The sequence below is a fragment of the Nerophis lumbriciformis genome, linkage group LG25, assembly GCF_033978685.3.
Source record: "Nerophis lumbriciformis linkage group LG25, RoL_Nlum_v2.1, whole genome shotgun sequence".
In the NCBI taxonomy this organism is placed as follows: domain Eukaryota; kingdom Metazoa; phylum Chordata; class Actinopteri; order Syngnathiformes; family Syngnathidae; genus Nerophis; species Nerophis lumbriciformis.
The window spans coordinates 11,032,857-11,051,129 of NC_084572.2; the positions used below are offsets into that span (position 1 = coordinate 11,032,857).

The window sequence follows — 18,273 nt, forward strand, 5'->3', positions numbered from 1 at the left end:
GTCGTTCAACAGTCCGGGGTCTCCGCTGTCGTATTTTACGCTTCATAATGCGCCACACATTTTCGATGGGAGACAGGTCTGGACTGCAGGCGGTACAGGAAAGTACCCGCACTCTTTTTTTACGAAGCCACGCTGTTGTAACACGTGCTGAACGTGGCTTGGCATTGTCTTGCTGAAATAAGCAGGGGCGTCCATGAAAAAGACGGCGCTTAGATGGCAGCATATGTTGTTCCAAAACCTGTATGTACCTTTCAGCATTAATGGTGCCTTCACAGATGAGTAAGTTACCCATGCCTTGGGCACTAATGCACCCCCATACCATCGCAGATGCTGGCTTTTGAACTTTGCGTCGATAACAGTCTGGATGGTTTGCTTCCCCTTTGGTCCGGATGACACAATGTCAAATATTTCCAAAAACAATTTGAAATGTGGACTCGTCAGACCACAGAACACTTTTCCACTTTGCATGAGTCCATCTTAGATGATCTCGGGCCCAGAGAAGCCGGCGGCGTTTCTGGATGTTGTTGATAAATGGCTTTCGCTTTGCATAGTAGAGCTTTATCTTGCACTTACAGATGTAGAGACCAACTGTATTTAGTGACAGCGGTTTTCTGAAGTGTTCCTTAGCCCATGTGGTGATATCCTTTAGAGATTGATGTCGGTTTTTGATACAGTGCCGTTTGAGGGATCGAAGGTCATGGTCATTCAATGTTGGTTTCCGGCCGTGCCGCTTACGTGGAGTGATTTCTCCAGATTCTCTGAACCTTTTGATGATATTATGGACCGTAGATGTTGAAATCCCTAAATTTCTTGCAATTGCACTTTGAGAAACGTTGTTCTTAAACTGTTTGACTATTTGCTCACACAGTTGTGGACAAAGGGGTTTACCTCACCCCATCCTTTCTTGTGAAAGACTGAGCATTTTTTGGGAAGCTGTTTTTATTCCCAATCATGGCACCCACTTGTTCCCAATTAGCCTGCACACCTGTGGGATGTTCCAAATAAGTGTTTGATGAGCATTCCTCAACATTATCAGTATTTATTTCCACCTTTCCCAACTTCTTTGTAACGTGTTGCTGGCATCAAATTCTAAAGTTAATGATTATTTGCAACAAAAAAAAATGTTTATCAGTTTGAACATCAAATATGTTGTCTTTGTAGCATATTCAACTGAATATGGGTTGAAAATGATTTGCAAATCATTGTATTCCGTTTATATTTACATCTAACACAATTTCCCAACTCATATGGAAACGGGGTTTGTAATATTATACTTTATTTTTTATTAATGTATATCCATCCATCCATCCATTTTCTACCGCTTGTTCCCTTTGGGGTGGCGGGGGGGTCGCTGGAGCCTATCCTTTTTTTAAATTGTATTTAAAGTTGAGTTTTGGGGGTACTATAAGTACTCCATCCATCCATCCATTTTCTACCGCTTATTCCATTTTGGGGTCGCGGGGGGCGCTGGAGCCTATCTCAGCTACAATCGGGCGGAAGGCGGGGTACACCCTGGACAAGTCGCCATCTCATCGCAGGGCCAACACAGATAGACAGACAACATTCACACTCACATTCACACACTAGGGCCAATTTAGTGTTGCCAATCAACTTATCCCCAAGTGCATGTCTTTGGAGGTGGGAGGAAGCCGGAGTACCCGGAGGGAACCCACGCAGTCACGGGGAGAACATGCAAACTCCACACAGAAAGATCCTGAGCCCGGGATTGAACCCAAGACTACTCAGGACCTTCGTATTGTGAGGCGGATGCACTAACCCCTCTTCCACCGTGCTGCCCACAATAAGTACTCATGTTTTCAAATTAATGAACAATCGTTTAATTAATCTCTATTACAATATCAATCAAAATAATTGTATTTTTTTTTTTTTTTTTTTTGCCATAATTGTCCAGACCTACACATTAGGTATATTTGCACAAAGGATCGCTGTTGGATCTGTATCGCCGATTTTTTTTTTTCAGACCTGAAAGTAAACAAGTGGTATCGCACATCACTAGTACTTGCAAATGAGACACATAAGTGTAAGACAACACGATAACAACCGCCCAGCACAGCTCAGTGTTAAATGTCAAATTAAATTTGGATTTTTATTTTTTTTCACAATTAACACTTTTGAACACCCACAAAAGTACTACAAATGAGTACTGTTGAGTATCTGTACCGTTTCGTATGCAAGTTTGGTATCCTGGCCACATATTATCCAAGTACTGTCAAAAGTTCACAGGTTAATATGTTTTGTTGCTAACAGCAGTTGACTTCTTTTTACTCTTTAATGACAGTTGTAAATGTACAAATGTTACTTAAAACTTGCCCTGTTCAGTAAATAAAGCTTTGAAGGTCTGCCAGATTGTGTTCCATTGTTAACACAGCACGGCACAGCCTTGCAGCATAATTCATATTTTACATATGTACACCGAGAGGTTGTAAACGGAGACAGGGTGAAACTTAGTGACAATGAACCTTTGCGTTGAATGAAATACGTTTTTAGTCTGTACTACTTTTTACTTTGAATCTGAATAGATTTTGTCGGAGCTCAGAAGGCACGTAGTTAATTGTGTGCTCATGTACTGTAAGTCATCTGTATTTTTTTACATGGTTGATTAAACAGCTCAAGATGTGATTCAACCCCATTGTTATTTATGATCAATAAAAGAGAATAGTGGTTGTTACATTAGATGTGTTGCGCTCTTTCGATGGGTTTTGCCTTCGAGAGCTTCTCCACATTTGCAAATGCATGAAAGATACATTTACAATGAGGGTTGATTAATAACTGTACAATTTTCCTTCATTTAGTGCAGGGGTGTCAAACTCAAATACAGAGTGGGCCAAAATTTAAAACTGAACAAAGCCGCGGGCCAAGGTTGAACAAATTAACCTTTTAATAGGGACCCAAACAAGTTTTGCATTGAATATTGAACAAGCAAGGCTTATATAACTTTATAGTGACATGCAAAATCCAGTTTCAAATAATAATAATAATAATAATTATAAAATATCAATGACATATCAAATAAAATGTAAATAAAAATTGAATGCCTCTTTTCTATTTGCAGCCTTCTGAGGTAAATATCAAAATAAACTTTTTCCACAGGCTAATAATACATTTCAAAATAAAATAACAATAATGAATGAATCAAACATTCAAGCCTTGAAATAGCAAGAGAAAGTGCATGAATAAAACGTTAATTATTGCTCAGTTTGCTACACTGATTTGCTTTAACACTGAATATGGAACAAGCAACGCTTATATAACTTAATAGTGCAAAATCAACTTTCAAATAATAAACGAAAAAACATCAATGGTATATTAAATAAAATTTAAATAAAACATTGAATGCCTCTTTTCTATTTGCAGCCTTCTGAGGTAAATATCAACATTAAATGGTGGGGGGAGGCGGGGTTTGGTGGTAGCGGGGGGTGTATATTATAGCATCCTGGAAGAGTTAGTGCTGCAAGGGGTTCTGGGTATTTGTTCTGTTGTGTTACGGTGCGGATGTTCTCCCTTGTCATTCTTGTTTGGTGTGGGTTCACAGTGTGGCGCATATTTGTAACAGTGTTAAAGTTGTTTATACGGCCACCCTCAGTGTGACCTGTATGGCTGTTGACCAAGTATGCATATCATTCACTTGTTTGTGTGTAATAGCCGCATATACACACTGGTTGTATGGAGGAAAAGCGGATGTGACGACATGTTGTAGAGGACGTTGAAGGCAGTGCCTTTAAGGCACGCTTCCAATAATGTTATCCGGGTGGAAATCGGGAGAATAGTTGCCCCGGGAGATTTTCGGGAGGGGCACTGAAATTCGGGAGTCTCCCGGGAAAATCGGGAGGGTTGGCAAGTATGAGTATTAGCGGTGAATGCGGTGTATAATACCGCCGGCCAGCTCTAATGTTAATTTGATATCGCCTCAAGGGCCAAATTAAATTACACGGCGGGCCAAATTTGGCCCGCAGGCCAGAGTTTGACACCCATGATTTAGTGGATAATCGCAATACCCACTTGTGAGCGCCTGCATGTGGTCACATTGACACAATTGCTGCTTTTTATAAACGTATCATATTTGTTCAATTCAACCCGAATACACCGCATTGAGTGCTTCAATTCACGGAAGAAAATAGCGCCTTCAAAGGAAATGATTGGCTCAATTACAAAAAAGATTTGCCTTGATTTTGGGTGCAAAATGCGTGCACTGCACAGTGTTGTTTGGTACCTACTTAAATTATGATTACTCAACTACATAGAGTGCCAGGCTTTTTTTTTTTAAGAGTGAAATTGTGACACTTTATCAGTATGATGAATTAAACCCTTGGAGACACACACATTCTGTGAAAAGCCCCAGGTTGTCATGGCAACCCTTGAGGCCCTATCCCGTGTGGCGAACCTCACTGTTTCAAGACAAGGAAATGAGAAATAGGAACATCAGACCTTTTGACTGAGCCCATTCACAGTTGCTTTATGCCTTTATGAAAACAACCGCGGGGGGTCCTCTTGTTTTCAGGCGGCGGGGCGGAGAGCTTTCTGCCTGAAACGGCTCTGGGGGTGCTTGAATCAGGATAATACCACGCACTTCACTATGATTCAGGTCGAGGTGGTTCAGTTGATCATATTTTAACTTTAAAGTTGTGGAGACGTTTTGTTTGTTTTTTGTTTTTGCACTTTTCCCTCCAATATGAGGTGAAGTGGCGCCACCTATGGCTTAGCTTGAGGCAATACATTTGGAGCTCTTTAAGAATCCTACCACTTAAAGTTAAAGTTAAAGTACCCATGATTGTCACACACACACTAGGTGTGGCGAAATTATTCTCTGCATTTGACCCATCAACCTTGATCAACCCCTGGGAGGTGAGGGGAGCAGTGAGCAGCAGCGGTGATCACGCCCAAGGAAAATATCCAAACATTTTTTAGAAATGTAATACTTAAAATGATTAATGGGGGTAATGTTTTTTTAAAGCCTTTAAAAAAAGAGGCAAATGTTGGTTGAAAGTCTCCTAAACATCAAAAGTGCTTTTTTGATAGATAATGTCAGTGGTTCTTAAAGTTTTTTTCTCCAAGTACCATCTCAGAAAAACACTTGGCTCTCCAAGTACCATCGTATTGACAACATTAACATACAGTTGCATAGTAGGACGAAGTATTCATTAAAAACAAGGCAGAGGTTTTATTTAACAAGTATATTTAATATTGTATATATATATATATTGTATTAGTTTATTAATTCAATGTATAAAATACAATTAGAGCATTTTATCAATTATTTAACTTACCCATATTTCCTGTTGACTTTTCCAAATTCAGATTCTGATGTACAAAACCCAAAACCAGTGAAGTTGGCACGTTGTGTAATTCCTAAATAAAAACAGAATACAATGATTTGCAAATCCTTGTCAACTTATATTCAATTGAATAGACTGCAAAGACAAGATATTTAATGTTCGAACTGAGAAACTTTTTTTTTTTTTTTGCAAATAATCATTAACATAATATTTAATGGCAGCAACACATTGCAAAAACGTTGGCACAGGGGCATTTTCACCACTGTGTTACATGGCCTTTCCTTTTAACAACACTCAGTAAACGTTTGGGAACTGAGGAGACCAATTTTTGAAGTTTTTCAGGTGGAATTCTTTCCCATTCTTGCTTAATGTACAGCTTAAGTTGTTCAACAGTCCGGTGTGTCCGTTGTGTGATACTACGCTTCATATTGCGCCACACTTTTTCTATGGGAGACAAATCTGGACTACAGGTGCCTTCACAGATGTGTAAGTTACCCATGCCTTGGGCACTAATACACCCCCATACCATCACAGATGACGGCTTTTCAACTTTGCGTCTATAACAATCTGGATGGTTCTTTTCCTCTTTGTTCCGAAGGACACGACGTCCACAGTTTCCAAAAACAATTTGAACTGTGGACTCGTCAGACCATAGAACACTTTTCCACTTTGCATCAGTCCATCTTAGATTAGCTCGGGCCCAGCGAAGAGGGCAGCCTTCCTGGGTGTTGTTGATAAATGGCTTTCGCTTTGCATAGTAGCGTTTTAACTTGCACTTACAGATGTAGCGACAAACTGTAGTTACTGACAGTGGTTTTTCTGAAGTGTTCCTGAGCCCATTTGGTGATATCCTTTACACACTGATGTCACTTTTTGATGCAGTACCGCTTGAGGGATCGAAGGTTCATAATATCATCGCTTACGTGCAGTGATTTCTCCAGCTTCTCTGAACCTTTTGATGATATTACGGATCGTAGATGGTGAAATCCCTAAATTCCTTGCAATAGCTGGTTGAGAAATGTTGTTCTTAAACTGTTGGACAAGTTGCTCACACATTTGTTCACAAAGTGGTGACCCTCACCCCGTCCTTGTTTTGTGAATGACTGAGCATTTCATGGAAGCTGCTTTTATACCCAATCATGGCACCCACCTGTTCCCAATGAGCCTGTTCACCTGTGGGATGTTCCAAATAAGTGTTTGATGAGCATTCCTCAACTTTCTCAGTCTTTTTTGCCACTTGGGCCAGCTTTTTTGAAACATGTTGCAGAAATTTAATTCCAAATGAGCCAATATTTGCAAAAAAATAACTATATCTTGTATTTGCAGTCTATTCAATAGAATATAGGTTGAAAAGTATTTGCAAATCATTGTATTCTGTGTTTATTTACGATTTACACAAGGTGCCAACTTCACTGGTTTTGGGGTTTGTATTTGTCCTCGGCTTTGTGGATAATTCAATTTCCATTACTGTCTGAGCGCTAAGTTATGTTAAATGAATGTCTTTAAAGCAAAAGCAGAGAATGGTTTCTTATCGCACTCATTTATTGCACACTTGTTTATGTGTGCAATAAACTCGGGGTCGGGGTCTTTCTGTGTGGAGTTTGCATGTTCTCCTCGTGACTGCGTGGGTTCTCTCCGGGTACTCCGGCTTCCTCCCACCGCCAAAAACATGCACCTGGGGATAGGTTGATTGGCAACACTAAATTGGCCCTAGTGTGTGAATGTGAGTGTGAATGTTGTCTGTCTATCTGTGTTGGCCCTGCGATGAGGTGGCGGCTTGTCCAGGGTGTACTCTGCCTTCCACCCCAATGCAGCTGAGATAGGCTACAGCACCCCCCGCGACCCTGAAAGGGACAAGCGGTAGAAAATGGATGGGTTGAATAAATTGGCTTAAAATCAGCTTTTTAAAAAAAAAAAAAACATGGAAACTGTCCTGCTGCTTCTACTTTCTAGCTTTGGTGTTGTAGTTCCTGTTCAGTTCTGTCTAGATTTGCTGCAGCTCCATTTTTTTGTTCTTTTCCCTCCAGCGCATCTGTTTTCAGTTAGTAATTAGGCTAATTTAAGTTGGGTTATCGTACTGTGTCACTGTTTGCCTTTGTGCTGCATGCATTAATACCACTGCACAGTCTGCACTGGCCTGCTGTTGGCAACATTTTGTTATTGTTGCCAGTTGGATTAAACTCTTTTATCTGCACATCGCCATCTATTTCTGCATCCTGGGGTCACGGCTAGCTCAACCATGCGCAAGCTTAATTAGGTTCAACTTTTTAAAGAGTGAAATAACATAGCACATGTAGATTATGCGAATGGAAAACAAGTTCTTCCTCCTTTAATCGAGCTATCCTATGTACCAGTATCTGTCGAGGATCATGGCACCGCCCTTACAGTACCAACAATACATTCCTGCAGGAAGAAGACAACAGGACAAAGGGGACTATTTACACCAACAGGGATACAAATGAAGGGTACTTAATCCCAAATAGGTTAATATTTTTAAGTTTATGATAAAATAAACATTTACCTGTTTAGTATCTGTTTGAATGTTCTAGAAGACGACAGTTTTGATAGGTGACATATTACCTTAAAGCAGTGGTTCTTAACCTGGGTTCGATCGAACCCTAGGAGTTCGATGAGTCGGGCTTAGGGGTTCGGCGGAGGTCAAGACACACCCGACTCATCGTGTAAATAAAAACTTCTCCCTATCGGGCGTATTACGGATACGGCAACAGCAGAAGTCACACTGATTTGCAGGTGTGTAGTTTGTTGTGAGTTCATGCACTGTGTTGGTTTTGTTCTTTGAACTAGGTCAGGGGTCGGCAACCCAAAATGTTGAAAGAGCCATATTGGACCAAAAATACAAAAAAAAATCTGTCTTGAGCCGCAAAAAATTAAAAACCATATTACATACAGATAGTGTGTCATGAGATATAAATTGAATTAAGAGGACTTAAAGGAAACTAAATGACCTCAAATATAGCTACAAATAAGGCATTATGATGCAATATGTACATACAGCTAGCCTAAATAGCATTTTAGCATCGATTAGCTTGCAGTCATTCAGTGACCAAATATGTCTGATTAGCACTCCAACAAGTCAATAACATCAACAAAACTCACCTTTCATGCACGACCTTAAAAGTTTGGTGGACAAAATGAGACAGAAAAAGAAGTGGCATAAAACACGTCCTAGAAAGTTATACATGTAAACAAACTACGGTAAGTTCAAGGACCGCCAAAATTAGTAGGACAAAACGGCGCTCGCCAAATACTCGAATCAGTGAAGCATGTTTAATATAAACAGTGTGCTTTATAACAATTATGGAGGTTTGTGTCATGTTTGTCCTCCTACAGAAACCATATTAAAACAAAAAATAGATTGTTTTCCCCTCATCTTTTTCCATTTTTCATACATTTCTGAAAAAGCTCCAGAGAGCCACTAGGGCGGCGCTAAAGAGCCGCATGCGGCTCTAGAGCCGCGGGTTGCCGACCCCTGAACTAGGTGATGTTCATGCACGGTTCATTTTGTGCACCAGTAATAAAACATGGTAACACTTTAGTATGGGGAACATATTCACCATTAATTAGTTGCTTATTAACATGCAAATTAGTAACATAATGGCTCTTAACCAGTCATTATTAAGTACTTATTAATGCCTTATTCGGCATGGCTTTATTATAACCGGCATGGCGTAGTGGGTAGAGCAACCGTGCCAGAAACCTGAGGGTTGCAGGTTCGCTCCCCGCCTCTTACCATCCAAAAATCGCTGCCGTTGTGTCCTTGGGCGGGACACTTCACCCTTTGCCCCCGGTGCCACTCACACCGGTGAATTGAATGATGAATGATAGTTGGTGGTCGGAGGGGCCGTTGGCGCAAATTGCAATGATGGGTTCTACATGTAAAGCGACTTTGGGTACTTAGAAAAGCGCTATATAAATCCCAGTTATTATTATTATTATTATAACCCTAACCCTCTAACCCTAACGCTAACCAAATAACTTTAAATTAAGTCTTTGTTACTTAGAAACATATAACTTTGTCTTGAATTTGAAAAAAAAAAAAAACATTTTATTTTTCACTAAAGAAGGGTTCGATGAATGCGCATATGAAACTGGTGGGGTTCGGTACCTCCAACAAGGTTGAGAACCACTGCCTTAGAGCAAGGTTGTCAAACAAATTTTAGCTCAGGGGCCGCATGGAGGAAAAGCTATTCCCACGCGGGCCGGACTGGTAAAAACATGGCATTACATTTTAAAAATAAAGACAACTTCAGGTTGTTTTCTTTGTCTTACTTTGGGAAAAATAGAACAAGCACATTCTGAAAATGTACATATTACAAATAGAGATGTCCGATAATGGCTTTTTTTGCCGATATCCGATATTCTGATATTGTCCAACTCTTAATTACCGATTCAGATATCAACCGATACGATATATACAGTCGTGGAATTAACACATTATTATGCCTAATTTTGTTGTGATGCCCCGCCGGATGCATTAAACAATGTAACAAGGTTTTCCAAAATAAATCAACTCAAGTTATGGAAAAAAATGCCAACATGGCACGGCCATATTTATTATTGAAGTCACAAAGTACATTATTTTTTTTAACATGCCTCAAAACAGCAGCTTGGATTTTGGGACATGCTCTCCCTGAGAGAGCATGAGGAGGTTGAGGTGGGCGGGGTTAGGGGGGTTGGGGGGGTGTATATTGTACCGTCCCGGAAGAGTTAGTGCTGCAAGGGGTTCTGGGTATTTGTTCTGTTGTGTTTATGTTGTGTTACGGTGCGGATGTTCTCCCGAAATGTTTGTCATTCTTGTTTGGTGTGGGTTCACAGTGTGGCGCATATTTGTAACAGTGTTAAAGTTGTTTATACGGCCACCCTCAGTGTGACTTGTGTAGCTGTTGACCAAGTATGCGTGGCATTCATTTGTGTGTGAGAAAAGCCGAAGATATTATGTGACTGGGCCGGCACGCAAAGGCAGTGCCTTTAAGGTATATTGGCGCTCTGTACTCCTCCCTACGTCCGTGTACACAGCAGCGTTTTAAAAAGGCATAAATTATACTTTTTGATACCGATAATTTTGAAACCGATACCGATAATTTCCGATATTACATTTTAAAGCATTTATTGGCCGATAATATCGGACTGCCGATATTATCCCTAATTACAAATAGTCCTCTTCGCAAAATTCTGAGGAAAGAATTGGTGCAGATTCAAAAACATCATGAAGAACACAATTTAGACCTTGTCTCAGTGTATTTACAAAGCCATTAAACTTTAAGCACTGTTTAGGATGCTCATGTTGGCAGTTCACTATTAAAAGTGTTTGGAAAAACAATCAAGTGTTTCCTCAAACCGACGCATTGGTGACACCTGATCTGCCACAACACATTAATTTATCATCATTCAAATATAATTATAATACAAATACAACAATTATTAAAATGACACCACAATAGCCGAAATCAAGGTAACATAACTACAAACTTAACTAATGTGAACATGGTAGATTTAAGCATACAATAAAATAGAACAAACACAACAAATATAAAAACACACATTTTTACAATGGAGTTCAGGGTGCGCATTGTGCATTCAACTAATTGCAGGCGTTGCCTGGAACTCTAACTACAAAGATGATGGTCAAGTTGACTTAAGTCTTTGCTTATTACCATTTCGTTATTTTATCCGTTGAGTGGATAATTTACAATGAAAGCAGGTATTGTGCGTTGATATTGCCGCCATCTGCTGCCAATCCAGTGGGCATTTAAAGTCAGTCGACATGTCATCTTTAAACACGTGTGACATGGGTGACACTACAATTGCTATTGTGACATCCAGTGGACACATTTTGAACAGAAGTTTCTTTCATTAAAAAAATTCATTGCTCATTTTTATATTTCGCAAACTGGTCGTATGTTTGACACCCTAGCCTTAGAAACACATCAAACAGCCGTCATTTAAAGGGTAACTGCGCTTTTTTGCTTGTTATTCCCCCAATCAGTATGTGAGACCAGGACACACATATCTTTTCTTTTTAGAATAGTCGCGTATTGCCATTTGTACAGTTACAGGACAGTACATACACATTGGAGTTCTTGTGTGTTTCTCCCTGAGTTAACTTCTACAAAAACAAGAGTCTGAAAATAGAATGGGATTGTAAGAAGCAAAAAAAACATTCTCAATATGTGCATTCTAAATAGTAAAAAAAAAAAATGCGAGTAAGAGGCAGCTAACAATTTAGGTAACGAGGATACAATATATTCCACCTATAAAGCCCTCTAAAATCATCCATCAATACTGTAAATATATATGTAATGTAGTAACAGGTACATCCATGATAACATGTAATATTTTAAGCATTACAGAAATGTCTTTCCTGGGCGCATTAATTTTACAGAGCGCATAGCAATGAACATTACTTTAGTCAATCACAAAAAATATGTATTATGAAATAATAAAATGTGAAAAAATATCTATACGTTGCAAAATGTGTTATTTACACATAAAATATTTTGTTAATGTTTATTTGTATACTGTGTTGTCTTTAACACGGCAGTAAAACGGTGGATCAAACAAAACAGAAGTCATCATCATGGACCCACGAGCTGCGGACACAGGCTCAGTAACTCCACGGTGACGTTTTGGTGAATCTACTGAGGAATTTCTGAAACTGAAGCAAAACTAAAATAATGCCACTGTAAGTTAATAATATTAACGCTCGTAAACGTGTTAGCATATTAGCTAATTTTGACGATGCCAGCTTGATAACATCACGATAGCAGGTACAAACATGCATCAAAACACTCCTGCAGACCTCACACATGGGACAGTTTAGTAAGTATCAATAGTTTTAGTTATATTGTAGAACTTAAGAAATGTTGCTTGGAGTGATGTATGGAGAATTCATACGTATAGAAACGTTATGGATGACTAGAACGGTACTTGTACTTCCGGTTGAGCGCTTTAAACAGAAGGGCACTGCAGCACCTGCAGTGAGCGAACTCGTCCAAAAGATGACGCCATTGCACAAACAATAACACACCTTTTCAGTGTCTTTCCTTGTTTTTTTTGTTTTTTTTACCTATATGCATTATGGCCGTCAACGAAGAAAAATCCATAAATTAGCCGCACAAGCTGCAGGGTTTAAAGTGTAGGAAAAAAGTAGTCCAGAATTAACGGTACAACTCATGACAGACTTTATGGGAGCCAGCAAAGACTACTTTGGGACATATGATGATCCAGAACCTTATATTTTTCAGCCTGGATATAAGGAGGATGAGCTACATGTTTTAGAAGCTTAGTGCTAAACAGATCCACCGATAGTAAAACACTGAGCATCATGTAGCAGAAATACAAACATAACAAAACAGAGACTTGCAATGTGCGCTCTCTCCGGGATGACGACTGAGGGGATGGTTGTATCTTTCAGCACGAGACGCATGCTTCCTGTTTAGCACAGTCATCAGGTAAAAAATGCTAGGATAAAATAGCATCTTGCCACGATGGCTTGAATTTCAAAGTAAAACCAACTTCTCAGCTGATAATCACAACCTTTGACTCAGAATACAGGTGCGAGGCATGAATTATAATCTAGCATTAACTTTTGCAAACTCATAGGCAGTTTAGTACCGCAGTAGCTAGTTTTTGAGCAAGGCGCTCAAAGTACTTCCTCGGTGTAGTCTCTTACAATAACAAAGTTGCTACACCGTAGGAAGTAGTGTTGTCCAATATCAATATTTTGGTACCGGTACCAACATTATTTAGATACTTTTCGGTACATTTCAGTACTTTTCTAAATAAAGACGACCACAAAAAGTTGCATCATTGGCTTTATTTTAACAACAAATTTTAGGGTACATTAAAAATATGTTTCTTGTTGCAAGTTTGACCGTAAAATAAAATAGTGAACATACAAGACAACTTGTCTTTTATTAGTAAATAAGCAAACAAAGGCTCCTAATTTAGCTGCTGACATATGCAGTAACATATTGTGTCATTTATCATTCTTTTATTTTGTAAAAATTATTAAGGACAAGTGGTAGAAAATGAATTATTAATCTACTTGTTCATTTACTGTTAATATTTGCTTACTTTCTCTTTTAACATGTTCTATCTACACTTCTGTTAAAATGTAATAATCATTTATTCTTCTGTTGTTTGATACTTTACATTAGTTTTGGATGATACCACAAATTTAGGTATCAATCCGATACCAAGTCGTTACAGGATCATACATTAGTCATAATTAAAGTCCTCATGTGTCCAGGGAGACATAAATATCGACATAATCATAGTAGTATCGACTAGATTGTTGGACCGAATATGATTCATTAGTATCATGGTACTATACTAATGGCGCAGTGGAAGAATAGCCGTGCGCGACCCGAGGGTCCCTGGTTCAATCCCCACCTAGTACCAACCTCGTCATGTCCGTTGTGTCCTGAGCAAGACACTTCACCCTTGCTCCTGTTGGGTGCTGGTTAGCGCCTTGCATGGCAGCTCCCTCCATCAGTGTGTGAATGGGTAAATGTGGAAGTAGTGTCAAAGCGCTTTGAGTACCTTGAAGGTAGAAAAGCGCTATACAAGTACAACCCATTTATTATCATTTAATACCAGTATACCGTACAACCTTAGTAGGAAGGGGATTCAAATGGCCCAATTTGTCACGGTTTACCTGACACATGAAACGTGACGAATTGGGGGGTTTGCATGATCCACTTTAGCCACCAGTGGGCTAAAGTGGAACATTCACCAGTGTTGAATGTCTTAAAATGTGTTGCATGGCAATTCCAACTTTGACCACAGCAGCAGTTGCTATGTAGAGTGGCACTTTTCATCATTTTCAGCAGACTGCATTACAAAATGATTAACCCCTCGCCTTCTTCTCACGTGAGTTCTGTCAGGTACAAACACTGATGACATCTATTAATAAACAAGACAAGAGGCAAATAATTAAACAGAGACAGAATTCAATTTTGGACTCAATATTGAGGAGAGTCGTCTGTACACTGTACCGTTTTACAGTATTTCAGCACGCTCTGCCAAAAGATTGCATGCCTCCTTTTATTTTGGACCCTCCACGACCACATGGCCACCACTGTTTCCAAAGGACAAAGGTCGCAAAAAGTTCACAGAAAAGGTCGTGAACGATTCACAGAAAAGGTTAGTTCAAAAAGAGTTCGTAAAATAGTTCCAAAAGAGGTCCATAAAATAGTTCAAAAAGAGTTCATAAAATACTTCAAAAAGAGGTCGTCTGGAAATTGGGCAGATCCTGTCATCTCTCCGCTTTGAAGTCCTTGGGTTAAGAACAATATCTTTTTGTTGATTACCATACATGAAAGATCTTGCCCCCCCCCCCCGACCCCCCTACACAGTGGAGTTTTACGAGCCTTACTCTTGGTAGGTTTCAAAGACAGCTTTTGTCTTCTCATCAGAAACTCAATGTATCACAAAGTTTTTGTGATAACTTACAAACAATTATTCTAACAAGATCCATCCAGGAATGGGGCCATTTGAATCCCTTCCCTATTGTAGCTTGTTTACTGCGCAGGTGACGCCATGTAAATGGACTATTGTCAGCGGTTTTTGGATGTTTTTAGGGGGCTTCATCGGTGGAATAGATGACTCCCCATTAACTGCATTGTGCCTCTTGCTAGCAGTTTTTTTTAGCAATTCAGAAAACAGAAAGACGTAAATAATGGGCAACATTCCCCCCCAAAAGTGTGGCCCGACCTTTTACTTGTTTGTGTTCACGACGGCATCACAATAATGAAAATAATATGTGAGGGTGTGGTGATATCCAGACCTAAGTAAATAAATAAATCCAGAAGCACTAACACGCTGAGTGCATGTTGCTCGTGTGCTTGCACACAGCCTCTTAACACAAACATTATTTTTATAGTGCTGCAAAACAGCAAGACTAATGAGGGTCTATCCACCTACAGAACACAAGAGCGCTGTTTAAAATTCGAGTGGTGGGAGGATCGGCTGCCTATAGCTACCTGACACCCCAAGATGGAAAGCCTCTGCACCACACTGCTGTTGACAGGTAAGAGTCGCTACACACTGTACGAAAACTGTACAAGCGCAACATATAACGATGCACAAACTGTACATAATCATCACATGAACATGATGTATATCAGGTGTGTTAAGTAAAGTCGATTTACATTGAAACTGCGATTTTTATTCATTTTTAATTAAATTCATTGATTTTGTGAATCCATTTTTGAATATATATATATTTTTTTAATACAGTCGTAGTCAAAAGTTTACATACACTTGTAAAGAACATAATGTCATGGCTGTCTTGAGTTTCCAATAATTTCTATATATCACCTTTTCTCCTCCAAACATATTGCTGGGTATTGTGGCCAAACCGCTCAATTTGTGTTTCATCTGGCATCACATTGACAAAGATAAGACCTTCTGGAGAAAAGTTTTGTGGTCAGATGAAACAAAAATTGAGCTGTTAGGCCACAATATCCAGCAATATGTTTGGAGGAGAAAAGGTGAGTGTTATGTATACAGGAGGGAGTTGTGACGGCACAGAACCACAAGGGGAAATATTGCTCTATGTATTTATTATATGTATAAACAAATAAATGATGAACAATATAATTTAATAAACTATAGAATGGTGTGTGACAAAATCCAAGAGTGTGTGTGTGTGTGTGTGAGGTTTTGTGTGTGATTAGCTGTAGTGGGTGTTACCAGTGTTGACTCAAGAAGAGGAAGAAGGCATGAAGGCAGTCCGTGGGGCAGGCAGGAGGTCGGGGCGAATGGCGTAGGAGGTCCGTGTCCAAGCGGGGGTCGAGGATCGAAGAGGCAGTCCGGCAAGCAGAGAAAAATATGGCTGACAAGACACACAGCTCGTCAACGCGAGGACAAGGCAGACTGGGTACATGACAGAAGATTACATTCAGGTGACGGATAGCAAGCTGAGCAAGCTCTTGAAGGCAGGACCTCTCATTAACGGCAAGTGCGCAGATTGCCGGTGAATGATTGCATCTGCCGGCTGCTGCAGGGCGGAGACGCGCCTGGCGCGTCCTGGGAAATGCGCGGCCGTTGGCGCGTCCCGAGATGCAACAAGCAGAGCGCAAAGATGAGGGCGCATTGGAATGAGCCCTGGCCGTGACAGTATCCCCCTCCTTATGAACAAATCACAAAAAACACAGGAACAAAAGTCAAGGGAGGGTAGAGGAGCGAACTGGTGGTGGGTCGCCGCCCCAAGTGTCCCCGAATCCACCGGGGACGAGTCTGATGGCGGCGGCGAGTAGAGTGAGGCTGGCGAGGCGAGCGACCAAGGAACGGCCACCTTCTTGGCCGTCAGGAAGGCGGACGCGAGTGGCGCCAGACCCACAGCAGCCAACGAGATCCACGTCCACGTCCTGGGCGTCGCTGCTGTTGGCGCAGAAAGCGTCCATGCCCTGGCCACAAAGGGTGTTGCGTGCGGGCGCCAGCCGCAGGTCGCGGGGTCGACAATGCTGGAGACGTGGAGGACGATGTCGTAGGAGCCGGAGACGTGGAGGAAGCAGGCTGAGGAGCTGGCTGAGGCGCAGAAGCTGGGCATGGCCGTGGTGCTGCTAGCCGTGGTGCTGACGCGGAGGCCAGCCGTGGTGCTGCTAGCCGTGGTGCTGACGCGAGGGCCAGCAGTGGTGCTGATTCGGGTGGTAGCCACGGCGCGGGTGCTAGCTCGGGGGCCAGCCTGAGAGCTGGTGCTGGGGCAGGGGCCAGCCTGGAAGCTGGTGATGACGCGGGGGCCAGCCTGGGAGCTGGTGCTGACTCGGGGGCCAGCCTTGGAGCTGGTGCTAGTACGGGGGCCAGCCTGGGAGCTGGTGCTGGTACAGGGACCAGCCTGGGTGCTGGTGCTAGTACCAGCCTGATGCTGGTGCTGGTATCCTGGTTGGTGGATGCGGCCAGGCAAACCGAAAGACCAGTGATAGCAGTCTTGCTGGTCGCAGCTGTGCTACCCCAACAGCACAGCCGTCAGTACCACAGATTTGGTCACATTTTCAGTAGACCCATAATAAATTCATAAAAGAACCAAACTTCATGAATGTGTTTTTATGACCAACAAGTATGTGCTCCAATCACTCTATCACAAAAAAATAAGAGTTGTAGAAATTATTGGAATTTCAAAACAGCCATGACATTATGTTATTTACAAGTGTATGTACACTTTTGACCACGACTGTATATAAATATTTAAAAAATATATAAATATATTTTTGTGAGAATCAATTTTTGGATTAAAAACATTGTTATTACTATTAATACTGTTGCTTCTATTACTTTTTTGGTAAATATGTATTTTTCTAATCAGCCTAAAATAGGATATGCATTGTACTGTTCTACAGTGTGTTTGTACTGATGATTGTTTGTGGTTCTTATGTGTTTGACGATATCTCGTTAGTGGCTGTATGCTGAATTCCCAGCTGCACAATCATTCCATCTTTGGGTACCAATAATGAGACTTTCACCAATAATCATTAAAATTATTATTTACTTGAGCTATATATTTTTTTTTTTCAAAAAAGTAAACCAAAGTTATGGTGTGAAAGAATGATCAGAATTAGACATGGAGAAAAGGTAGGATTAAATCATTTTGGACATGTTGAATAATGCAAATGTAACTATGTGATGTAACTTGTTAAGCATGTCTGAAACAAATCATAGCATTATAAATTCCATGACACTATGCTTGACTGATAGTGTTTTATAACGGCCTTGTCATTTTGTTCTGACATCGACGCGTAAAATATGCATGCCGTGGCGTGACACTGTCACAGATAGACATGTCTTTTCTATATTCTTTTTTCACCTCATCTTTGAAGTGTCTTGTCTGCATGTTCACTGGGAATATTTGAGTCGTTTTTTTCAGTACAGCGGCTCGCTTGGTATCATTATTTTGCTGCATAAACGCTGCATGTGACTCCGAGTGACTGAGGTGTGCTCTGAGATTAAAAGTATT

General features: G+C 40.6%; 1 protein-coding gene across 2 annotated transcripts in view; it reads left to right on the top strand.

The window, feature by feature from the left end:
- Window positions 1–18,273, top strand: part of usp43a (ubiquitin specific peptidase 43a) — a 283,302-nt gene that overhangs the window by 185,930 nt on the left and 79,099 nt on the right. For both annotated transcript variants that reach the window (XM_061983704.1, XM_061983705.1), the window contains exon 9: window positions 15,245–15,348. In XM_061983704.1, the coding sequence (XP_061839688.1) occupies window positions 15,245–15,348 (104 nt within the window). The remainder of the gene's footprint in view (window positions 1–15,244; window positions 15,349–18,273) is intronic.